At 45.5% G+C, this 26,291-nt stretch overlaps 1 protein-coding gene across 3 annotated transcripts in view; it reads right to left on the reverse strand.

Moving 5' to 3' along the window:
• MAP2K1 (mitogen-activated protein kinase kinase 1) overlaps window positions 1-26,291 on the reverse strand; it is a 75,312-nt gene that overhangs the window by 15,043 nt on the left and 33,978 nt on the right. For all 3 annotated transcript variants that reach the window (XM_010834535.1, XM_010834536.1, XM_010834537.1), the window contains exons 2-5: window positions 23,202-23,412; window positions 21,647-21,793; window positions 14,350-14,427; window positions 13,746-13,797 (exon numbers count right to left, since the gene is read on the reverse strand). In XM_010834535.1, the coding sequence (XP_010832837.1) occupies window positions 13,746-13,797; window positions 14,350-14,427; window positions 21,647-21,793; window positions 23,202-23,412 (488 nt within the window). The remainder of the gene's footprint in view (window positions 1-13,745; window positions 13,798-14,349; window positions 14,428-21,646; window positions 21,794-23,201; window positions 23,413-26,291) is intronic.

Raw genomic sequence — 26,291 nt, forward strand, 5'->3', positions numbered from 1 at the left:
ACTTTAGAGGAAATGCTTTCAATTTTTCACCATTGAGGATAATGTTTGCTGTGGGTTTGTCATATATAGCTTTTATTATGTTGAGGTATGTTCCTTCTATTCCTGCTTTCTGGAGAGTTTTTATCATAAATGGGTGTTGAATTTTGTCAAAGGCTTTCTCTGCATCTATTGAGATAATCATATGGTTTTTATTTTTCAATTTGTTAATGTGGTGTATTACATTGATTGATTTGCGGATCACTTCTAGATTATAATACTTAATACAATGTAAACAGTTACAAACACAATGAAAATGCAATGTAAATCAAATTTTGCTTTGGGGAACTTTTTCCCAAATATTTTCCATCTGTAGGTTGGCTGAATCCAAGGTATACGCAGGTATAGAGAACCGACCGCACATCTTAACTGAAGTATAACAGCTAATGGCATTTGAGTCCCTGGACACAATCTTCCCTAAGGCCAGGCTACATTCTTACTCTTCCTGGGGTTTGGTTGGCTAAGCCAAACAAACAAACAACCTCTTTTACTGCTTGAGCTAATCTGTGTTCATTAACAACCAAAAATTGTAACATCCACTGACTCTTACTATCAACTGGCGTCAAAAATTACCATAAGTAGGCATGTACTGTGGTATGGAAATGGGAGCACCAGCTTTGGAGTCAGGCAGATCTGGATTTGAATCCTAGCTCTACCAGCATAGGCTGTGTGAGCCCGGCCAAAATCACGAGCCTCCTGTAGCCGGATTCCTTGGCTGTCAGGTGAGAGCAGTAATTCCTCCTTGATGGCAGGTACTAAGGACTCCATAAGTAAGAAGAACTACATATGAGAAATAGAATTTAGATTTCAACAGCTCTGAAGCTTGTTATTTGTCGTCCAAGTCTGAAGCTTGGGGCCGGGGAATAAAAGCTAACATTTGTTTGAGAAAAAAACACAAGCAATATAAACAATCAGATCCTGTTCGGTCTGGCTCCTACCTATGTCCCCACCCACCCCACCTCCCCAACCACTGTCAGTGCCAAGAGGATCCATGCTGTTCCCCAGGAGTCCCTGAATGTTTCTGTCCGAATCATTTGCTCTGGCTGGTCTCTAATCCAGATACCCTCTGTATTTATATGACCTACCATCCTTCTAGTCTTTTTTGTTTGTTGGAGGGAAGGAAGGAGAAGGTGACCCAAAAGTGTCCTCTTGATTACCTCCCTTCCCTATAGCAGGGAGCGCCACAGACTATCTGCACCAGGTGAGTTCTGCTAGGATACTCAGGGACTTGGCAGTGGGGCTAAGAGGGTGGGGTTGGGCCTGCACTGTGTCTGAACAGATTTGATGCTTACTGGGGTGGAGGTGGGAGGAGCTGGGGTGGGGGTGGCAGGCCCTTCCTCCTGCCCCTGGACAAAGTAGCAGAGAAAGCCAAGCTGCAGACCATGCAAGACAAGGCAGCCAAAAGTGGACAGAAGCTGCTCGGGATCCCACTTGTCTTCCACCCCTGTCCTGACCCTTCCTGAGCACTGGCAACATCTGGGCTGTTGCCAATGCTCAGGGAAGTCCCCCAGCCCCTTACAAGTCCTCTCTTCTGTTTACACTGACTCAAGTTGGTTTCTGTTACCTGTTTGTTTTCGGCTGACTGGCCGTGCTGGGTCTTCGCTGCTGTGCACGGGCTTTCTCTAGTTGTGGCGAGCAGGGTGCACTGCATCAGTTTCACACTGTGGTGGCTTCTCCTGCTGCAGAGCACACGCTCTAGAGTGCATGGCCTTCAGAGCTGTGGCACCCAGGCTCTAGAGCACAGGCCCAGCTGCTCCACAGCACATGGGATCCTCCTAGACCAGGGACTGAACCCGTGTAACATACACTTGCAGGCAGATTCTCAACCACTGGACCACCAGGGAAGCCCAGTTTCTGTTACATGTAAAAAAAAAAAATCCTCCGAGAGGCTCCCACCTGCCCTGGGAAGCCTCACCTGACCACTGCACACCCACAAGGCTGCCTTCTCCTGGAAGCTCTTATCATGTATGCCACTTGTCACAGCAGTACTTTTGCCTCCTTCTTTCCATTTTTCCCTCTTAAAAATCCAAACATTCACAAAAGTGGAGTATAAACATGTACCAACATCAGCGTCAACAATTATCTACTCATTGCCAGCCTTGTTTCAACCAAGACTTTTTCTTGGTGGAAAAAGAAAAGACCACTCTGTTTCTAATGCATCTGGTGCTGTTAAGCCTAATGTTGGTTCCCGCCCTCTAGCTGAGATTCTCCACTGGATTTTCCACTGTCACTGGAGCGCTGGGCACGGTGAGCAAAGTGGCTTCCACCTTGCTAAGGTACTGGTTAATAAAAGCTACCCCTTCTTTGGTCACTAAACTTGCAAGGTAGACCAGCTCTCCTGGGCCCACAGACTCCTCAGGAAGCCATCTGCACCTGAGGAGAGCAGCAGTGCCCTGGCCCTGACGTCCCTAGAAACAGGGCTTTATCATGAGAAGGAGCAGGACACAGCTCTGCGGGGATCGCCTCTCAGCCTGGTTTTTCCTAAAGGGAACAGGCCCAGCCTCGGGGTCCCCTCCACCCCCCGCCTTAGGGAGCGCCCAGGGGCAAAGCTAGGGGCTTCCTTCCTGTGCCCACCCCACCCCCCTCCTCCCACACCCAGCCTCTGCTCTCAGAGGCTTTCCAGGGTCATCTCTCCCAGCCTGTGTCCTCCTCGCCCTTCACTCAATGACTACGGTGACTCAGACCCACCTTCTTCTAGAACCATGGTGGCAGCCTCCTCGCTGACCTCGCTCCCCTCCCTGTCACCTGAGCTGCAGCAGCCAGAGGCCTCTTCCTCCAAGGACAGCTTGCCTCCCTTCCCTGTGCAGGAGCACCCCTCAGCTCCCCACTGCCCAGGATAAAAATCCAGTCCCTGCACACAGCGGGGACGACCCTCCTCAACTGCTTCAACTAATTCTCACTTAACTCCCACCACTTACCACCAGGAATCCTTCATTCTAAATATTCTAAATGACTTGCTGTTTCCTGCAAGGACATTATCTGTGTTTCCTGGCCGCTGTGTCATCGTGATTCATGTGTTTCCCTACCTAGAATCCCTCGTGCTAACACTGCAACCTGTGTAACTTCTCCCCATGTTTCCAAGCTCAGCCCAAATACCACCTCCTCCACGATGCTTCCCTAAAGGGATCTGAGGAAGCACTTCCCTCCTCCAACGGCCCATCTGCCTCACTTGAGATGCTAAGAAACAAACTCGTCTGGAGACATAATCCATCGCTGTGGGTCTAGCACTGAGGTAATTCTAGAGAACGTGACTCACATTTCGAACCAGAGACCACATGCTGGATTCCAGCTACTAATCAGCCACTGTGTTTCTTTCCATCTGCAAGGTGGGGGGGTCCAGACACAGTCCAAAGGGATCGGTTCTCCTGTAAGCTAACTGCCCCCTTGAGGCTGTCGCCACCTGGCGGGAGATGAGCCTGGCAGGCAGAGGAAGCTGAGGTGCAGCCAGGGTGCCCCCCGGACACCATGAGCCGCCCAGGGGTTGAGGCTCTGCTGGCATCCCCCTGCCACACATGGGCGGGGACTGTGCTCAGGACATAGCGCTGTGCGCAGCTGCAGGGCCACCCTCACGGGCCTCGGGGAAGCCTGGCAAGACGCCAGGAAAACTCTGGCAGGGATGACAGTGCCTTGCAGGGGTCACAGAAGCAGCCACTCAGAAACCCGTTATATGTGAATCTGCCACCAACAGCTTGTACAACAACAAACTTGGGCCACTTAAAATCTTGATTGTCGGTGCCAACAGCAAGTCTGACTGGAGTAAGAGGAGGACTTCAGAGGTTGAAATCCTGATGGCTGTGAGAACCCTGTTCCTCTGAGGCTGCTGCTGGGGTCCCTTGAGGTAACTTGAAGACTCTCCGCTATCCCCAGGGCTAGGATCCAAAACCACTCTCAGTCTCTGTAGAATGCTGAAATCTCATCCTGACTCGAGAGCTCCCTGTTTTCACAGAATGCTTTATCCTGGGCAATAAGGAACTCTCTGGGAGGGTACTCTGAGCAGGAGGGCCCCAAGGTATAAGCGACTCTAATGCTCTGCAGAGAACCTCACAGCTGACTCTAATCACAATCTGGCTGGGCGTTCCCTCAAAAATCTAAGCCCCAGCTACTGGGTATAAAGATCAGGCAGGTTACATGCTGCTCCATCTGACAGAAGGAAAAGAAAACCCAGCTGAGGCTTAATTTAACTCTGTTATCAGCATCTATTGATCTTCACTGGCCAGCAACTCCAAAGCAGACATTATTCACGGGCTCCACAGTATGAACTCTGCATTGGTCTAAATCCTATAATCTTTCTTCAGGGTCTTAATCAGAACAAGATCTTGACAATGAGAGAGGGCTAAGCAGCTTGATGGGCTGGTGATGCAAGTCACTGCTTTCAATAGCATGAAACACAGCTGTATGCGAGCCCTGAGCCCCCCATCCCACACACACACCCCTTAACTCATAGGCTAACCACTTAGGTCAGCTTCGGATGAACTGGATCTCTGACTTCCTGCCACCGTAAGTAGAAAGGCTACACAGAAACCAGTGGAGTTAACTAACCCCTCTCAGAGCGCTAGGGTCTCCTCCCCAAGCCATACACCCTGTTTTCAGTGAAGAACTTAATCATCTTACAGCTGACTTCTGTGCTTCAATTCTAAAGCTTCCTCAGCTGAGGGATTCCTCTTCCCCTTAACTCAGTGGTCAGGAAGCTTTTACTGTCAAAGAACCAGAGAGCAAATATTTTAAGGCTTTGAGGGCTACACAATCTCTTTCACAAGCAACTATTCAGCTCTGCCATTACAGTACAAAAGCAGCCACAGACAACACGTAAGCTGGGCTGTGTTCCAGTAAAATGTCTTCATGGACACTGAAATTTGAATTTCACACAATGATCACATGTCACAAAATTCTGAAAAACAAATCTTAGTTTGCAGGCCATACAAAAACAGGCAGCAGGCTGCGAGCTGCCAATCTGCCCACCCCTGCCTTCAATGCTTAATTATTGTTTTGATCCTGTGTTAGCAGTTTTCTGTCTTGCTGACCCAATGCTTAATATTATTTACAGTGGAACAACTCTTTTCACCCTTTTTTGCTTTCAGAATCTGTTCCTCCCATCTTCTAGTTACAGAACTCCTCTTTTTCATTTGGGATATATTCCCCCACAACAGTGTGTGTTCCTGCTGGGGTGCCAATGAAGAGGCCCCATCTATCCTGCCCCAAGACACGTTCATAAGCTAGTCTCCTGGACATAAGAAGTGGCCCAGGACTCGAGGGGCTCTCCAGGCAGAGCCGACCAATGATTCAAGCGCTGACCTAGATGCTGAGGTCAGTGCTTGAATGAGGCAGAGCTTCCTCAGGGACATGGAGCACTAAGGACCAGAAGTGTTGGGCTAGTGAGGTCCCTGTGGCCCCAGGGCTGAGAACCTGACTGAAAAGGAAGCCCAGGCACAGAAGGAGAAGTCAAGCCAAGCGGCAACGAAAGTCCTGTGACTATCATTTCAACTCCACACCCATCCCTGCCTTCGGACCTCCTGGTAACTCCAGCCAATAAGTTCCCTCTTTTGATCAAATAATCTTGAGTTAGGTTTCTAATACTGTCAAAGAATCCCGACTAATTACATCACATCAGATTCTATTTGACAGTTGGTGGTGGGGTGATCCACGCACAAAGCAACGGCGCTGGCTGTGTTCCGCCGCCCACTGGGAGCACTCACAGACATGACTCTTCCCCGTCAGACACTAAGCCCCCAGAGGACACGAGTCACTTACAAGCCATCTTCTGCCCTCCTCAGCGGTTCACCCAGTCCCTTGCATTTGGTAGGTGTCCAATGAATATTTTACAATACAAATTGCTCTTCTTGGAAGTGCCTACAGGGGCAAGTAAACATGGAGGAATACGTGCATGCACCGACACAAGACTGTCACCCAAAGAGTTCAGAGAAAAGGTACACTCCCAGAGGAACCACAGATCCAATCCCCACCTCCTTATTAACCACCCATAAACCACACACACCAGGCCGAACCACATAGACTCCTGCTCCCTTTGAACACTCAGGCAAACAGAATACAATGTCTGCCCAACACGCAGACAAATCACAGTGGGCCACGTCACTCTGGATGAAATCCAGACAGCTGGCCAGGACTTCAGACTTGGGGAGTATTGGTTGTACTTGTCCTACCTAAGAAGTCCCGTTCCACGATAGCAGAGACCAAGCACTTCAGGAATGAGGGTGAGCATCTGCTGATATCTAGGTTCCCATCCAGAAACACAGGAAAGCCAGCCCCAGGCACACCCAGGGCAGTGCAGCTCACTAGGTCCAGGACACATACACCCACTCCGAGAAAGAAAACTGAAACTTTCAAGAGGCCACGACCTAGCTGCAAAAACAGGGCCTCAGCAGTAGGTGAAAACAGTTGTTCACCCAAACACCATTACTATACTTCCTCTCACTTAAAAAGTAATTTGGAAGTGCAGGTATGCCTAAGTTTGTATCACCGGCATATTCCCACCCCCTAAAAGAGAAGTCTGAATCAAAGTGATAAAATTTTTGCTTGCCTTCCTGAAGATTCTGTGAGAAATTATATTTGACAAATCTTCCAGCCAATGTTTTAAAAAGCAGAAGTGCCCCCAGAACAACTTGTGCTGTAAGTTACTTTTGTACCGTAGTTTTTACTTAGAGCAAGGCACACCTAGAAATCACCTTCAACCTAACAATGTTGGGGGCTTCTCTGGCGGCCCAGGGCTTAATGCTCTCTCTGTGCTTTCACTGCCCAGGGAGAGGGTTCAATCCCTGGGCAGGGAACTAAGATCCCACATGCTGTGTGGCGTGGCCCCCCCCAAAAAAAAAAAATCCTGCACATGGATGTGCCAGCCCGTACCCCACATTCAGTAGGGAGGGCCGCTTGATGCCTGCCTGACAGTTGTGGCAGCGTGTGCGTCAGAGTCAGTGACGGCGGACCCCTCTGGGGGGTGACTGAGCCGGCAGCGCACCCCCAGTGAGGCTAAGAAGGGCCAACTGGCCCAGCAGCAGGCACCCTGTGGGAGCCGTGGACTCAGGCTGCTGCTTTTCTGCCTGAGTGACCCAGGCTCCCAGACCAGAGCAGTCCTTCCTGGTCCCGGCCCCAACACAGTCTGGGGTTCAGGTTTTTGAAGGCCTATCTACACTTTTCTGGGGCCTCCCAGGTACACTAGTGGTAAAGCCAACATTTTTCTTAAAAAGAAAAAAAATTACACCAGAGATTTAAAAAAAAAAAAAAAGTAAAGAATTTTTTTTTAATGTGAGGCAAACAAAAAGCCTTTTTAATCTTCCCCATTTTTCCTCAAGGACAGAATGAGAAGAAACGGAGCTTAAATTTCAGTGCAAAAGAATACATGTAAAGCAGAAGAGGAACTTACTGAACTTACTAGCAGTGAGAAAGCCTAAAGACAGAGGCAGAGAGACTCTCTCATTCTCACTCTAATTCAGCTTCCAGGAATCGTCCACTCATCGTGCTTCCTGATAAGGAATCAAGTTGTGCAAGAGGAGGTCCATTTCCAGGTTGGCCTTACAGTGAATTCTTTCAGGATTCTTTCTGGACAAGACCCACAAACAACACGAGTCTGAAATGCAGAGCGGCCAGGCCCGGCTGCCTGCATACACACTCTGCTCACCAGAGCAGAAGTCCTTCTAGTGACTCCTCCTCGTCGGCTGGGCAAGGAGTGAGCTCTCCATGAAGACATCTGTCCGGAATCCCGCCTGGCTCACAAAGCAGCTCTTTATGCCAAAAAGCAATAAATGGTGGAGCCAGAAAAGAAATTGCTGGGAAAGTGAGGGCAGCACCAGGAGGAAGGGGAAAGCAAGCTGATTATTCCAGGAACAAGCTGAAACCTTCCTCTCTTCGGAAGGGAAATAAAGTGAGTGTTCCTCCAACAATGCAGAGCATGGCACAGAGAAGCCACATGACAGAGAACACCAGGACTAGACTTAGGACTGTATTAAAAACAGAAGATGTGGGTTCCTGGCCCAGCTTCACTGTCTCTCATGCCCCTTTGAAGTTCACCCTCACTCTAGCCCCTTAGACCCTCAGGCAACCTGTGTTACCAGGGATTAATTCTGATGTTCTAGTAGAACCATGCAGGATGGACTCTTCTATAAGGCTCCTTTCACTCATCATGATGTTTTTGAGATTTGTCCAAGTTGCGTGTATCAGCAATTTGCTCGCTTTTATTGTTGAGCTGTCTTCCGTTGTTTGAATATGTCAGAATTTGTTTACTTGCTCATCTGGTGATAAATATTTTGGTTGTTTAGCTTGGTACTATCATTAATAAAGATGCTTATGAACATGTGTGCCCAAGTCTCTGTGCAAACAAACGTTTTCATTTTTCTTAGGTCAATACTGAGAAATGGAGTAAATGGTTTAATTTTTTTTTTTAAAAAACTAGCAAACTGTTTCCAAAGTAATTGTCCCTTTCCCTGGCTGTGTTTAAGAATCTCTCTTTATATCTCTCTTGATAAAGAGATAGTTTTCAGCAACTTGACTATTTTTTGTTTGTTTGTTTTACAGCTTTACCGATATATAATTTTACCCTTTTTTAAAACAAAAATTACTTATTTAGTTGTGGCATGCAGGATCTTCAGTTGTGGCATGTGGGATCTAGTTACCTGACTTGGGATCAAACCTGGGCCCCCTGCATTGGGAGCATGAAGTTTTAGCCACTGGACCAAAAGGGAAGTCCCAATTGGTATATAATTTTCATACAATAAACTCCATATATTGATAGTTAAAGTGTATCACTTGATGAGTATATATATGACCATGCCCACAATCATGATTATAAACACATCTCTTACCCTCCCCCCAATTTTCTCACACTCCTTTGTAATTCTTCCCTTCCACCCCTTCCTTCATTCACCAGGCAAGCACTGATGCGTATTTTGTCGCTACGGATTAGTCTGCAATTTCTAGAATTATGTAATAGATTCACACAGCATGTAACAAAGCTCTTTTTTGTCTGACTTTCACTTAGCATACTCTTTTAAGATTCTTCCATACTGCTGAACTTTTCTATGCTTTATTCTTCTTATTGCTAAGCAGTATACTATTGTATGGATATACCACAATCTGTTTATGCGTTCAACTGCTGATGGACATTTGGGTTGTCTCTACTTTTGGCTATTACAAATAAAACTATTATGAGCATCCAGGTAGAAGGGCCTTATTGAACCTATGCTTTCTTTTTTTCTTTAGGGAAAATTCTAGGAATGAATTCATTGAATATATCATAGATACATGCTTCATACTTTAAAACACTGATAAACTGCACCATTTCAGATTCCTATCAGCAGTGACTGAGCGTTTCAATTGCTCCACATCCTGAATAACATAGTCTCTACAGACATTCTAGTCGGTGTGTAGCAGTAACTCATTGTGGCTGTAACTTACATTTCCTTCATGACTAATGATGTTAAATATCTTCTCATTTGCTTATTTGCCATTCATATATCTTCTTTTGTAAAGTGACTCTTCAAATCTTTTACCCATTTTTAAAACACTTATTTTATTTACTTATTTGGCTGTGCCAGGTCTTAGACGTGACATGTGGGATCTAGTTTCCTGACCAGGGATCAAACCTGGGAGTTTGCATTGAGACTGCAGAGTCTTAGCCGCTGGACACCAAGGAAGACCCTACCCACCTTTTTTAAATTGCATTGTTTATCTTTTTATTAGGTTTTAAGAGGTCTTTAAATATTCTCAATAAAGTCCTTTGATGGATATATATTTTGCCCATATTTTCTCTTAGTCTGTGGCTTGCCTTTTCATTTTTGTCACAGCATCTTTTGAAAATCAAATGTTATTAATTTAGATGAAGCACAATTTATTGATTTTTGCCTTACAGTTGGTGCTTTCTGTGTCCCATTTTCTCTTTTAAAATTTGTTTATTTGTTCATTCATTTTTGGCTGCACTGGGTCTTCGTTGCTGTGTATGGGCTTTCTCTAATTTCGATGAGCACAGGTTACTTTTTGTTGGGGTTCTCGGGCTTCTCGTTGTGGCGGCTTCTCTTGTTCCGGAGCACAGGCCCTGGGTGCGTGGGCTTCAGTACTTGCAGCACGAAGGCTCAGTAGTTGTGGGGCATGGCTTAGTTTCCCAGTGGCATGTGGGCTCTTCCAAGATCAGGGATTGAACTCGTGTCCCCTGCATTGGTAGATAGACTCTCAACCACTGGACAACCAGGGAAGCCCCTGTGTCCCATTTTAAAACTCTCTGCTAAAACAGAGGTCACTAAAATAGTCTTCTGTGTCTTCTTTTAGAAGTTTTAGACTTTTAACCCATACAGTTAGACCTATGATCCACTGAGAGCTAATTATTGTATATGGTGTGAGGAAATGATAGACGTTCATTTTTGTGCATATGGATATCCAATTGTTCAGCATCATTTGTTGAAAAAATTCTTCTTCCTCTATTGAACTACTTTGTCAAAACTCAACTGACTATGTATGTGTGCATCTGTTTCTGAACTCTTCATTCTGTTCTATTTGATCTATTATGCTTAGCTTCACACCAATACAAACACTCTGACTACTGTAGCTTTATAATAAACCTTAAAGTCCAGTAGTCTTAGTCTCCCAACTATGTTTTACCTTTTTAAGGTTGTTTTGGCTATTCTAGGTCCTTTGCATTTACATTTAAATTTTAGATACAATTTATCAACTCTACAAAGGCTACTGGGATTTTTAATGGGATGTGTTTGAAACTACAGATCCAGTAAAGCAAATCTGACATCTTAAGAATACTGATGGTGGTTGCATAACAATGTGAATGTACTTAATATCACTGAACTGTACGTTTTATTTCTTTTTTTATTCTACTTGAACTGTACATTGTGAGATGGTAAAAATGATCAATTTTATGTTATATATATTGTACATTTTAAATTTTTAATTAAAAAAAAAAACCACTTATTCTAAAATTTAGAATGTATTATAGTACATACTGGAGAAGGCAATGGTACCCCACTCCAGTACTCTTGCCTGGAAAATCCCATGGATGGAGGAGGCTGGTAGGCTGCAGTCCATGGGGTCGCAAAGAGTTGGACACGACTGAGCGACTTCACTTTCATTTTTCACTTTCATGCATTGGAGAAGGAAATGGCAACCCACTCCAGTGTTCTTGCCTGGAGAATCCCAGGGACGGGGGAGTCTGGTGGGCTGCCATCTATGGGGTTGCACAGAGTTGGACACAACTGAAGCGACTCAGCAACAGCAGCAGCACAGTACATAGAGCTTCCCTAGTGGCTCAGATGGTAAAAGAATCTGCCTGCAATGCAGGAGACCCAGTTTCAATCCCTGGGTCAGGAAGATCCCCTGAAGGAAATGGCAACCCACTCCAGTATTCTTGCCTGGAGAATTCCATGGACAGAGGAGCCAAAAGGCTACAGTCCATGGGGTCACTAAGAGTCAGATTCGACTGAGTGACTAACACTGGGAATACAGAATGATTCGTAAGCTGGGCAGTAAATCCCACCAGTCCACTCCTCTCTTCCTCTGCCATCCCCTCCTAGACCTGTGCTAAGGCACATTGTAGCTAAAGGGACATGACCAGAGAACTATGTTTTCCATTTGTCTTTCCTCTGGCTTCTTCATCTTTTTTTTAAAAAATAAACTTCATTAAGACATAAAGGGCTTTATATACTATTAAGTGTTTCCCAGGTGGCGCTAGTGGTAAGGAACTCTCCTGCCAATGCAGGAGACGGAAGAGATGTGGGTTTGACAGAAGATCCCCTGGAGGAGGAAACGGCAACCCACTCTAGTATTCTTGCCTGGAGAATCCCATGGACAAAGAAACCAGGCAAGCTACAGTCCACAGGATCACAGTGTCAGACACAACTGAATCGACTTAGCACACACACATATACTATAAAATGCAACCACTTTATCAGAAAGTTTAACTTTTGATAAATGCATATACCCACATATCTACCACCACAATCTAGATATAATACTTCAACACCCCTAGAGAGTTTCCTAAGGCCTCACTGATGTTAATCTCGCCGAAAGCCCTCAGGCAACCACCAATCTACTTTCAGTCCCTAAAGATCTGTGTTTTCTCTATAATTTTACATACATGGAAATAGTCTATACTATTTTGTGTCAGGCTTCTTCCATCTAACATTAAGTGTTTTTGATGTTCATCAAAACTACATGTGTATATTGGGAGGGAGGAGGGAGGAGGGTTCAGGATGGGGAACACATGTATACCTGTGGCAGATTCATTTTGATATTTGGCAAAACTAATACAATTATGTAACGTTTAAAAAAAAAAACTACATGTGTCAGATTTCTCTGGTGGTACAGCGAAATAAGAATAAGACAAGATGCAAGGTAAGAACCTGCCTGCCAGTGCAGGGGACATGCGTTTGACCCTGGTCTGGGAGGAGCCCACATTCCTCAGGGCCGCTGAGCCTGTGTGCCACACCTCCTGCGCCCACATGCCTAGAGCCTGTGCTCCTCTGCAAGAGAGGCCACCATAGTGAGAGGCCATGCACAGCAACGAAGAGCAGCCCCTGCTCCCCATAACTGAAGAAAGTCCCCAACAGCAATGAAGACCTAGAGCAGCCATATATAAATTAATTTTTAAAAACTATGTGTGTCAAGTCTGTTCTTTTTATTGCTGAATAACATTCTATTGTATGGATATACCGTAATTTGCTTATCTCTTAGCCTGCTGAAGAATATTTTAGTTATTTCTACTATGAATATAGCTGCTTTAAATATCTGCATATGAGTCTATCTACATGTTTTCGTTTATCTTGAATACCTAAGAATGGTACGGTTATATGATAAGTGTATGTATACTTTTATAAAACCCAGAGTTTCTTTAGAGTCAAACTCATACCCAGTCAGTCATGGCTTTGGGCCTATGCACAGTCTAGTCCAGTGGGCAGCCAAGGACACTGAGGGCTGGGTAACTAAGTTCCAGCTGGGGATCTGGTCTGTGCGTACTGGGTGACTATGTCTTTCACAGTCTCAGGTAACAGGCAACAGTTCAGTTCAGTCACTCAGTCGTGTCCGACTCTTTGCAACCCCATGGACTGCAGCACACCAAGCCTCTCTGTCCATCACCAACACCCGGAGCTTACTCAAACTCATGTCCCTGGAGTCAGTGATGCCATCCAACCATCTCATCCTCTGTCATCCCCTTCTCCCGCCTTCAATCTTTCCCAACAATGGGTCTTTTCAAATGAATCCATTCTTAACATCAGGTGGCCAAAGTACTGGAGTTTCAGTTTCAGCATCAGTCCTTTCAATGAATATTCAGGACTGACCTCCTTTAGGATGGACTGGTTGGATCTCCTTGCAGTCCAAGAGACTCTCAAGAGTCTTCTCCCACACCACAGTTCAAAAGCATCAATTTTTCGGCACTCAGCTTTCTTTATAGTTCAACTCTCACATCCAAACATGACTACTGGAAAAACCATAGCTTTGACTAGACGGACTTTTTGTTGGCAAATTAATGTCTCTGCTTTTTAATACGCTGGCATATGTATACTGGCATAATATTCAGGCATACCACAAAGCAAAAAGAGGGTGGTTCTTACTTCTCCAGACAACAAACTAAACAAAGAGTCGTAGTAAAAATAAAAAATACCAGCAAATGCCTTTTATACCAAAACAAAACATAAAAGAGGATGCAACAACTTTTAGATTTCAGCTAAAATCCAAAACATCACAACTAGCAAATAATTTCTTACCTCTGTGCATAATCTTGTGCTTCTCCCTCAGGTATGTCAGGCCTTTTATTACCTAGGTGAGAGGAAATGTAAAAAGAGGGAAACTGAAATCGTGGTGTTTAGAAAATATTCAACCTATTTTAAAATTATCTAGAAAATACTTCTTCTAACACAAATTTGCCTTCTTCCCTTATTTTTCTTCTCTCTTTTGATTTTTTTCATCTGTCTTATTAAGAAACCATCTTTTTACATGGTATATAGCATATGATTTTTAAGCAAAATTGGTAATTGCAAGTTTAGACAACTTACATTTTAAAAAACACTTTGCCTGAATTCATTTTTTTAATCTTCAATCTAAAAAGAAGCTTTCTGATGCCAAAAATGAGAATTCTTTTGGATACCCTGTCCTATTTTTCAAGATAGATTTTAACATACAGAAAGTTACTTTGCTAGTTTTAGTGAAAGGGAGAGGATATTGTATCTAGAATCCAGATAAGAGAAAATTCTAGTGAAAAACCTAACTTTTCTTAGAAAACCTCCCTTTGTCAACTTCCCGCCTTCCTCCTTGTCCCTTTCCTATTTATCAATGAGAGAAGTTGGAAGAAAAGCTTCTCAATATACTCACAGCAATGCTAACTTTTCCTAAAATTTGTTCAGGAATTCTTCCAGCTTTCTTCAGAACTTGATCCAAGGAACCCCCATCCTAAGAACAAGAATACCAGAGCCTGTTTAGTGCAGTGTTTCTCACTACTCTTTCAAGAATTAAACTTCAGGACCAAAATCAATCTCACACATGACAGATCTTCCTAGAAGGGTACCCTCTGGTGTGCTCCAGATATCAAGTAAGATATGAATGTGAAACATTGTGGGATCTAGCAAATGATTAATAACTCAAATCCTATGAATAACCATCCCATAAATTACTAATTCAGCGGTTCACTCTGCTGAACTGACAGAGTAGAGCCTAGGAGTGCTCTAGAGGCGCACTATCTGAATCTGCATTCCCAACTCGCACTTACTATCTAGTGGACACTGACTAAGTTACTCAACTTGTACAGTGGGAATGACAATAATTAAATAAGGCTACTGTAATACTCACAGAGCTACTGTAAGCATTAAACAGGCTCATACATCCAAAGCCCTTGGAATAGTATTTAGCCCACAGTAAGTTCTCAATAAATGTTTACCATTCTGTCACCATTATGTAAGTCACAACTTGCATTTGGTATTATCCTAACGAATTATACTTCACAAAATCCAAAGAAAAATACCATAGAAAGTAATTATTCATTCCACAAATCCTACAAAGCACCATGCACTGTTTGAGGTTCTGTGGGGGATAAAGATACAAAAAAGACCAAGCTTTTGTCCTCAATAAATTTATAAACTAGTAGGAGAATATACCACTCCACAAAACACAACGAAACAGAATAAATGTATATAGTAAAAGTGCTGCACACACCCAGAGAAGAAGGGAGAATTCTGACTTCACTCAGAAGATAGCATTTGAGCTGAAATCTTACTCAAGGAATGAGTATGATTTCCATAGCTGCAAAAGGAGAGGAGCAAGGGGAGAAAAGAATACGGTGGAGGAGTGGAATTCTAACCACTGGATCACCAGGGGACTCCCAAGAACAGGGCATTTCAACGAGATCATAAGCAGAGAAACACTAAATTGCTTAGTACTCCTGGGATGCAGCCAATTATCAGTCACAATATAAAATTATCCCAGAAGCAGAGATGATTCCTACAAACTCAGACTGATTTTCTAAAGTATCCTGTCTACCCTGGGCAGCTACCATCATCAACTATCACCTGTTAATCACCTCTGCATAAGGCAGAGGGATATGTGAGGAACTACAAATGAAGAAACTATAAGGACAGGAAATAACACCCTCTGGTTGGGAAGACAGAACACATCATAAAGTTGTGAGGCACCGTGAATCCTCCTCTGAAACAGGGCAGGGAACAAACAGTTAAATGAAGAGAAAAGACATCACTACAGGTATTCAGAGGGAGCGATCCCTGGACAAAGCGGCCAGCAGAAGCGTTCACAACAAGGGGACACTGAACCTGAGCCTTTGAGGAGGGCGAGATCTGGGTAGGATAAGTAGAGAGACATTCCCACAGAGATCCCGCTTCCAACACCACCCAGTCTCTATGATGCAGCCAAGAAACAGAAGGTTGGAGAGCAATGCATGACGTAATAAACAAAAGGAGGACACAGCATAATCTCATTTTTATAAAACTAAAGTGTGCATATACTCACACAAAATCAGAGTATCAAAAATGTTACCAAAATGCTCCAGTCTATATAGTAAGATCAGGGATTTCTGTCCTGCAATAGTTTCTTCTCTATGCTTTTCTATGACTTACAAATTTTCTACAATAAATAAATGTTTTACCTTTTAAAAGTAAAAAAAAAAAAACTGACCTCATTTATGAAAGTGGAGAATTAAACCTATAAATCAATTAACAGATACTTACTAAGCATCCAGTTTGTGCAAAATTTGTTAGGAAGTTACAACACTGCTTTCTTTCTAAAGGAAGTGAGAAAACAAGTAAGACTCGTTCAGGGATACAGAGCTCTTGAAAAATGTTACCTAGGGACTTCCCTGGTGGTCTAAGTGGTTAAGAATTTGCCTGCCAATGCAGGGGACATGGGTTCAATCCCTGGTCAGGGAACTAAGACACCACATGCTACAGGGCAACTAAGCCTGAACACCAGCGACTAAAGCCCACATGCCCTAGAGCCTATGCTCTGCAGTAAGAGAAGCCGCTGCAGTGAGACGCCCACACACCATAACTAGAGTGAGCCCATGCTTGGCAATGAAGACCCAGGGCAGCCAAAAATAAAAAAATAAGTAAATAAAAATCATTTTTTAAAGTTACCTAAAATAATGCTAACCACAGATTATCAACTTAATATTCTACGCTTACAGAAAGGACAGTTTGGACCAATGACTTTCTATCATAGATCAGCTACGGATCATGGATGTTAATGAAAAAGAAGACAGTGCAGGTGTGCAGGCGTGTAGGCATATGCATACTAACAGCCTGAATACGTTAGACTTCTCATCACAACAAACTCCCAGGCACAACTACCTAATGATGGGTCAGACAACCAAGGAGCACAGGGGAAGATTTCAAAATTCAACCGAAAATTCAACTGTGCTATGAGATGGGAATTATTAATCTAGAGCCAAAGAGAACTTCTCCGTAAACACACATTTTCCAAGAGCCCTCGGGAGAGCCCTACCCTGGCTGTGACCCAGGCGGGTGCCTGAGTCACCCTTTGAGCCTGGCTGCCTTCACAATGCCACAAGCCCCTGGTGGCCAAATCAGACCAGCACCACAGCCCAGGTAAACACACCCAAGTCAGCAGGCTCCAAGAAAGGCCACAGCACCTCTCAATTTCCCTTACTGACAGGCACAGGGACTCCAGTGCAGAAAGTTTCTGGCTATTTCTATTTTGCTTTCAACTGAATGTGATTTCAGACCCTTTGTTTGAATGACTTCGCCTAATTATTAGGGAAGACTGTATACTTAAAGCTAGGGAACAGAGCAACTCTGCCCAAATTTGTGATGCAAACAAGGCAGAAAACGCTCTCAGGTTCCACTGCCAGGTCAGAAGGCAGCCCAGTGAAGTACCTTGGTATAGTAAACATTTCTGTTAACAAGGAAGAAATGCTGGCTCTCCTCCCTTTAGCCTCCTTCTATACTACAAGCAGAGTTACAGTATGGGCAAGGGGAGGAGCAGGATTTAAGAGGCACAAACCACAGTCAGGCTCACCCAGTGCTGCCTGCGACTCACCTCCCAACCTTTCAATTCTACTGCAGTTGCCAAGGACCTGCCTTCGCTGACTAAAGCTGCTGAAAACTGGGCTTATTTTTAGAAGCCGATTATTAACTAAGTCAGTGGTGCTTTTGTGAAGGTTTTCTATAGAAGAGACAAATGCTTTATGGAAAAAAAAAGAGAGCTTGAAACATCAACCCTGAGTTCCCAGCTCTCTGGTTGCTCAGCTACCCCTGAGCAGGAGTCTCCTTCCCCAAAGACAAGAACATTCCTGTTCTGATCAGGCAGCATCCAGGTACCCCTTGGGTCTCAAAATCCAGACTGGGCAGTACAAACACAGCTTTTTTCTAGAAAAGGTCAGCCCTAGCCAAGTGCATTGAGAAGATAGGGCTCAGTGCATGCTAATGACAAATTTAAAGTGCATCCCAATAATTTATGTATCTGAGCAATACATAAATGGACAGGTGTGATAAAAGCAAACACGGGAAGATGTTAATGGTAGAATTGAGGTGGTGGATTTAGACAGCACATTACACAATTCCTGCAACTTTCTGTACTTCTGAAATTTTTTATAGTAAAGCATTGGGGGAAAATGCCAGTGACAAAGGACATCATGCAAATACTGTGATACAGAGAGGGCCAGAGAGCCTGGGAAGGTAGGATATGGCTAATGAACAGAGCTCTACATGACAGCACCTTTCAAATGGGGAAGCTGAGACAAAGCAGAAATCCCCAAAGAGAAGTGGCAGGCAGCCATTAGAAAACTGTCCTGGCAAAGCAGCCAGTGCAGGAGCTCTTCTGCAGGAGGCCTGTGCAGGGACCAAGGAAGGGGTGAGCGTGCCCAGCCGAGAGCAGACAGCTACCCTGGGGCATGGCTGCTTAGACTTCAGGCCATAACTGCTTCCTTCCAGGGTCCCGTCCCTGGCAGCTCTGAGCCTCTCCACTAGTACTGAAGCAGTTTCAGCTGGGCCTAGGTACCCCCAGAAACAGGAGGCCCTAACTCTCTCTTGAGCCCCAGGCCTGACCACGCGCCCCCCCCGTCCTGGCCTGCCTCATCAGTTGGTCAACACATATCACCTAATAGGTGTCCTACACTGTGCTTGGCCCCAGAAAGCTTTTGACGGCCAGTTTCCCAGGCTCACCTTTCCCAGGTAATTACCTCCTCAGGTAATTCCAGAGACACCTTGTTTTGAGGACTTAAGTGAGAAGATCTCACTCACCCCGGAGAGCCAAATCCATGGGGGAAAACAACCGACCTGCAGCTACTAGCAATGGGCTAAGAGAATGGGTGCCAACCCCCGTGACATCCTGTGTCATCTCGTCCTCTGGGAGGGAAAGGCTGAACGTGGGCAAGGAGCACGAGGCTGTGATCAGTATCTCTGAATCCAGACTGAAGAAAGAAGGGTTCCAGTATGAGGAAGTCTCAACACAGGTTAATTTAAGACAAACAGAAAGACTGAACGCCATGTGGCAAGATGCCACATACGGCTTCCAGCCGGATCTGGATAAATGAAGAGGCCACTGACTATCAATGTTTAGGGCCTGATCCTAACCTCTGAAGCAAGCACCCTGGAGGTCAACCATGCTCAAACCTACAAACCACCTCCTGGCTCCTCTATTAAAGGAAGAATAACCTCCAGTTTTGTGCTACCCTCTAATAAAGGGGTTGGAGGTTACTCAGGAAAGAATTTCTGATGGTTCAGAAGACAGTAGACACGAGGAGACACATATCTGGTGATCAAAGAGCCCCCATGTCCACAGTGACACCCTCACCATGACACTGCTCTCAATGTCCCCATCCCTGCAGCAGCTCATGTGGCACTTTGTACTAATAGGCACTAAAATAAGTGCATGTGAAGCTGATTCCATAATGATTAACTAATGTAGTGAACTGACTGGCTATGAGGGCCAAAAACCACAGAAACTCAAAAGGTTAGCATGGGGAGGGGTCCCTAGAAAAGATCCAGTCCAAACATTTTTCTGCAGAGATGAGAAAATCCTGAGAGGGTACATGACTTATATAGCGTAATGGAGGCAATATGAAATTTAAAGGAGGTGGATCTGGTTAGTGACATCAGTTAAGAGTTCAGCTCTGACACTTACTGGTTATAAAACTTAGACTAATTACTAAACCTCTCAAGGCCTTACTCTCTCCATCTACCAGCTTGGGGTAGGGGTGGGGGTCAATCCATGTCATATGACAGGGCTGATATGATTAACAAGTCACATAACATGAAAAGGACTCAAGTGGCAGAAGATGCGAAAGCTACTTACCATTGTGTCGAGCCATGCCGCCACCCATTCTCTGTTATTTTAGCAAGACCCAAGCGGGAAAAAGGTTGCTCAGGCCTTTCCTGTTTTACCACTAGTTGATTACCATCACCTCCACCCTCTCACCCTTCTAGTTTTCAAGGACCTCCATTGCCATTTACACATTTTCATCCAACTCTTGGGCTAAAGCTGGAAAACCAACCATCATCAGCACAAAGAGCACAAGAAACCCCAGGGACGAGCAGCAGCCCTGCCCCTCTGCCCTTCCCCACCCCACCAGGCTGAGAATAATCGGCACCCCAGGCCTGGGTTGAGACCAAGCCAGAAACGCTCACATGCTTCCCAGAAAGACTGCTTCACTCTCGCGGAAGCAAGAAGGAATGAGAGCTTTCTCAGGGACCTTCAGGTGCACCAAAGACATATTTCAGAACCTACGTTCCATATGGTACTGCAGAGACAGTCAGCACATGCCTGAAACCCGGTGAATGGCATTTCTTAATCATTAAAATGAAAAGATGTTCAATTTAACAGGGGCATCGGCAAGGGACAAACATCCTGGGAGGGTTCTCCTAGAGTTTATTAAGACCAGGCCTTGGGGCTCTCATTACAGAGCTGAAGACAGGTCTAGAGAATCAGGAAGGAAGCAGAGAAGTTGCTGAGGGACACAAGGCTGGGACTGAAAGCAGAGCACCCATGAAGCAGGGAGACTCGGTCACGTTAGCCTTGGTCTCTGAACTGTCAGCTCCAGTGAGGATAAAGCAAAAGCTAAAGTCTACAAAAGGTGTACTCTGAGTCAGATAGTGTGGTAGAAGACTTACATCTTTTATTTTAATCCTCACCACAACAAGGCAGGTATAATAGTGCCCATTTTACAGATGAGGAAACGGAGAATCAGAAAGATAAAAAACTTTCCAAGGACACGACAAGAAAGTGACATCTATAAACAAATAATTATTGAGCACCTGCTGTGGCTTTGGAGAAACAATGGCAAACAGAACAAAGTGTCTGCTTGGATTTTTGTGAAGAAGGGAATTATGAATCAACATCTCAGATACTAAAGTGCCCTGTGCCATGCTGCCTATTGGGGACAGAAAAGATTAACAACCTTGAAGCCAGCCTCTCTCCCTTTGAACTTCTGGCCATCAAGGATAGAAAGAGATCCCCAATCCCTATCCAGTAAACTCAACAAAGTACACTGGAGTAAGACAGCCTTGGTTCACATTTTACTAATTCTACTTACCAGTTGCCTGACCTTGATTAAGTTATTCCATTTCTCTGTGCCTCAGTTTCCTCACTTGTAAAATGCAGATAATGTACCCAACTCAATAAGGTGTTTGTAGAAATATAATATTAATTTGCTTAGGGTGGTGCTTAATATGATATATACCCAATAGCTATTAGTTCATCAGTATTAATTTTGCTAACCCTGCTCTTATAGCAAGTTATAAACTCTCTGAAAGCAGGGACTCACCCACTTTCACTCATCTTCATAACCCCTGAACCATGTACCTAGTACACAGCATGGCATGTAATATATGGGTTTAAACTACATTAACCAGGCTTGACCCACATCAAAATCTTGGGATCAAGAAAACTGAGAGATGTGCTCCAGGTACAACCTAGGGACACCTGGTTGCTGCCACCTCTCTGAAGAGACAGGGACTTAGGAAGGAGGCCTGTCATTTTCTTGGTTAATCCAACTTCTACAGTCAGGTTTCCTAAATGCCCCAGATAGTGATCTGGATCCAGGGAGGAACAAGGAAGCAATCGGTCAGGTCACATCTCAGAGCAAAGGTCAGACTGGAGCCCCCAGCTTTCCAGGCCGCTCTTCAGAGGCTGCCAGGCTGCCACACACCATGTGCTCCATGCAGATGCTGATCTCGCCGTCGCTGTAGAACGCCCCGTAGAAGCCCACGATATAAGGCGAGTTGCACTCATGGAGAACCTGCAGCTCCCTTATGATCTGGTTCCGGATGGCAGGTTTGATCTCCAGGTGAATTAGCTGGGGAAAGAAAGTGGAAGGAAGAGAAGCTTTAAACATATATGAATGGATGGAGGGGTGGAGGGGTGGGTGGGTGGATAGACAGAAGTTTTCTGAAATGCTTAAGCTCCTAAAGGTGGGAAGAGAGGAAACAGGCAAGTTTCAACAAACAGGTTACTGGCCAGCTAGAGTGCTGAGTGCCAACATAACCAAGGCAGGTGTTGGCACTGGAGGAGCTGTACCCAGGGGAGGGACAGCTGTGCCTCCACTCCCAGGAGCCAAGACTGAGGAAGAGGGGCCCTTTTGCTCCCAAGAACAAAAGGACCTGGGAAGCTGAGAGATGAGGGGAAGTGGCCTTAGAGACTTGGTTGATACCCAAGGGCTGCAGGACCAGAAGGGGATGAGGAACTGGGTCTGCCAATCTAAGCTGCCCAGGAGACTTCCCCTTGACCTTAGGAGCCTGATGTGGTTGAGATTTAGCCAAGGCCTGGGGGGCCTCCTTATCTTCGCCCCACCATGCTGTCCCTTGTTTCAGCTGAGGAGACAGGTGACAAAAACATGAAATGGTTACCGAATAAGGCTGAGCTTCTAAAAAGAGCCACGGACAATGAGTGTCAGAAGACATGGAAGCAGCGGTTAGCAGCGTGGGCGCTAGTGAAAGCTAGACAGGAGGTGGGCCTTGAAGATGGGAAGCGTTTGAAAAGATGGAAGGAACAGCATGAGCAAAAATATGTGGACAGAAATGAACATGGTGTGCTGCAAAACATGGAAGAGTCCAAATCTGCTGTCCAGAAAGAGGAGGACTCAGGGTCACCAGGGAGGCACGTCCAGCTCAAGGACTGCACGCCAGGGTGCGGAGCCAGGACGCCGTACTGCAGGGAGACGAAGGGGAAGCATGGCAGGGGTGGAGCTCGGAGAAGCAACACGAAGTCAGTGTTTTGTGTGTCCCTGCTAAGTTGCTTCAGGCGTGTCCGACTCTGTGTGACCCCATAGACCGCAGCCCACCAGGCTCCGCCGTCCCTGGGATTCTCCAGGCAAGAACACTGGAGTGGGTTGCCATTTCCTTCTCCAATGTGTGTCCCTGGGGCTGGGTAAATGAAAGCAGCCCCTGCTCTTGAAAAATGGCAAATGACCATCTCAGCTTTCTTTCCAGAGCACCCAGAAAGCTAACAAAGGGTTCCTTGCTATTATTTTCCAGTCTGGGGAGTGGGATAAATACACTAACACATCATGAGTGTGTTTATCTGTAATCTAACAGATAACACGAATTCAAACTTCAAACAGCACAAAAGTGTACTGAATGAAAAGTCAATTTTCTTTCCACCCTTGTCTCCAGGCCCCCAGGTCTTCTAAGAGATAATCCAATTACCTGTCTACCAAGGCAAGCTTGATTCAGTCCTTTTTTTTTTTTTTTTTAAAGTGCCCTCACCTTTCTGGCCATAACAAGTCCGGACGGCTTGTGGGAGACCTTGAACACCACACCTCCATTGCCGGCACCCAGCTCACTGATCTTCTCAAAGTCATCATCCTTCAGTTCCCCCACCTTCTGCTTCTGGGTCAGAAAGGCCTCGAGGCGCTTCCGCTGCTGTTCATCGAGCTCCAGCTCCTCCAGCTTCTTCTGCAAGGCCTCCAGGTTGGTCCTGTCCCAAAGTGGGGAGCACAGGTCAACACCAGCATCAGAGAAGCCCACCCAAAGGAGCGCTCCTGCTGTGGAGAGCTCCAGCGCTGGCGCCAGAGAGAGAGCTGACGGAGGCGGCTCGGGGAGGGTCTCACCTGCTGTGGCTCTGCCCCCTGCACTCTACCACCCCTCACGGCTCACCACAGACACACTTCCCCTCTCAAGGTCTGATCTCCTCGTTTGTAAAATAAGGGAATGAGTTCTCTCTCAGTAGGCTCTGGGCCTACGAAAGGAACCACAGAATCTACTAAAATCCAGAGTGAGCCACCTTACTCTGCCTTAAAACCCCAGTTTCAAAAAGTCCCACGAGTGTTGGTTTTACAACACCATAAACAAAGTACAATCTATTTCCTAAAATCACTAAATTGAAACCAAAGCACATCGTCGAAACAGGCTCTAACCTGAATCACAACAGAAACCCTCCTTCTCCATGTGATCAGATCAGGAACAAGGTGAATCAAAACACAGCAAACAGGATATACCTAAAATTTTTACTTTTGCACCTTCTTTGAGTAAGAGCTCCACATACAGTGCCTATCATTTCCAAATTCTTTCAGGTGGAGTAAAGATGTCAACAGAATAATCTCCATAAAACTTTAAGAGTTGGATGACTTTCTCCCATTTTAATGCTCACCTAATTTGACAGTAACTTTTTTTTTTTTTACTGACTTGGACTTACTGAGTCTTTGCACAGCTCTTAACCAGTATTCACAGAGGGAGAAAAAAGAAAACCACTTCGTTTGCAATTATATTTCATCAGTTTATCTTATATTTAAATACATACATTACTTAATTACAATTCCAGCTATAACTGTACAAATGACTTTGGGGACAAATCATCTCTTAGTAAGCACATAATCCAACCAGTGGGTGCCAGAGTGAGTAGGTGTGGCAGAGAGCAGCCCGCTAGTGCGTTTTACATAAAGAACTGAAAAGCGCTCATTACCTCCCGGGAGCCTGTGAAGAGAAGGGTGGTAAGGAGCGCTTCCACCATGTTTCATTTTTGTCCTTAGTCTAGACAAACAACACGGGTGGCAAGACAGGCAGGCATTACGCATCAGGAAGCTGGTGACCTCCCCTCGACAGGCACCATTTCTGAGCTTGAAGGGTAAGAGCAAGCACCGTCTTCCACTCTTCGTTCACATTATACTCCAAACCTTAAGAAGGAGATGGAGACCCTATGCCTCCCCAGTGTATGGGAGGATCCAACACTGCCTTACAAATAACATGGTACACGGGGCCAGAGAGGACACGGGGCTGATTTTCCCCATCTTCCTCACTGGGTAACTCTGCGGGGAAAGAAGGCTGGGGCCATCAACTGAACTGTCCCCTAAAAATTCGTAAGTTGAAACCTTAACCCCCAGTGTTTGCTGCTGCTAAGTCGCTTCAGTTGTGTCCGACTCTGTTTGACCCCATAGACAGCAGCCCACTAGACTCCTCTGTCCCTGGGATTCTCCAGGCAAGAATACTGGAGTGGGTTGCCATTTCCTTTTGCAATGCATGAAAGTGAAAAGGGAAGTCGCCCAGTCGTGCCCGACTCTTAGCGACCCCATGGACTGCAGCCCACCAGGTCTCCTCCGTCCATGGGACTTTCCAGGCAAGAGTACCGGAGTGGGGTGCCATTGCCTTCTGCAAGGTCATATGGGTAGAGCCCTATTCAGATAGGACTGATAGTCTTGTAAAAGAGGTGGCCTATCCCCTACACACTCCAAGGAAAGGCTGTGTGAAGATACAGCAAGACAGCAGTCTCTACAAGCCAGAAAGAGAGGTCTCGCCAAAACCCAACCATGCTGGCAAGTCAACCAGTCCTCATCTCGGACTTCAAGCCTCCAGAACTAGGAGAAAAGTAATTTCTGTTATGTAAACCACCCAGCCTATGGTATTTTGTGATGTAGCCCCCGCAGACCGAGACAGTTGGTCAATATCGTCATCCTGAAAGGCTCAGCTCAGCCTCATGCTCCCCTCAGGCCTTCAGGTAGGGCGCTGGAACCATGGCTGCTGGGAGTGCACAGCTCACACCCTCTGGTTTCCCTTCTCTAAGGTCTCTCCACAAAGGAGCCCATTGATGACAACATTTAGAAACACACGTCAAATGCAGACAGACCTCACAGCTAAAACCTGGATGAGGTTACAGCTGCCTGGAAGGTCAGTAGTCTGACTGGAAATGCAGACTCAAAAAGCTCTCTAGAACACACACACACAGGGACGTCCCTGGTGGTCCAGTGGTTGACTCTCTGCGCCTCCAATGCAGGGGGCACAGGTTCAATCCCTGGTTGGGGAACTAAGATCCCATATGCCATACACTGCGGCCAAAAAAAAGAACATACACACACATACACACCCCGACACTGAGCATATATGAGGGAGAGAAGAAAGGGGGGCTAGATGAAAAGATCATCACTCTCCTTAATAACACCGTATTCTCTTTTGAGTGTTTTACACATATTAATGCATTTAATCCACACCCCTACAATTACAACAGAGAGTGAACTCAAGCACAGACAGGGGAAGTAACTCTTCAAAGGTTGTAATCTAGTAAGTGGCAGAGCCAGGAGTCAAACCTGGGCAGAGAGAATCTCTAACCTTAATCATGATGCTGTATTACCTCTTCAAAAAGTTCCATACTTTCAAGGGTGGTGACTTGCAAACATGGGTGAGATCCTAGGGTGGCGCACTTAACACACCAGGGCTCAATCAGACGAAAAAATGGTATAAATGGTGTCCCTACATGAAGAGCACTTTGCCTCAGATGCCACCCCGTCTCCCTCGTAAGTCAATCTGAACAACTGCCTTGTGAGAAACACTGGCCACAAGAAGCCACGCCCATTTGGGGGCTGAGGA

Source organism: Bison bison, unplaced genomic scaffold (assembly GCF_000754665.1).
Source record: "Bison bison bison isolate TAMUID 2011002044 unplaced genomic scaffold, Bison_UMD1.0 scf7180017864034, whole genome shotgun sequence".
Lineage (NCBI taxonomy): Eukaryota > Metazoa > Chordata > Mammalia > Artiodactyla > Bovidae > Bison > Bison bison.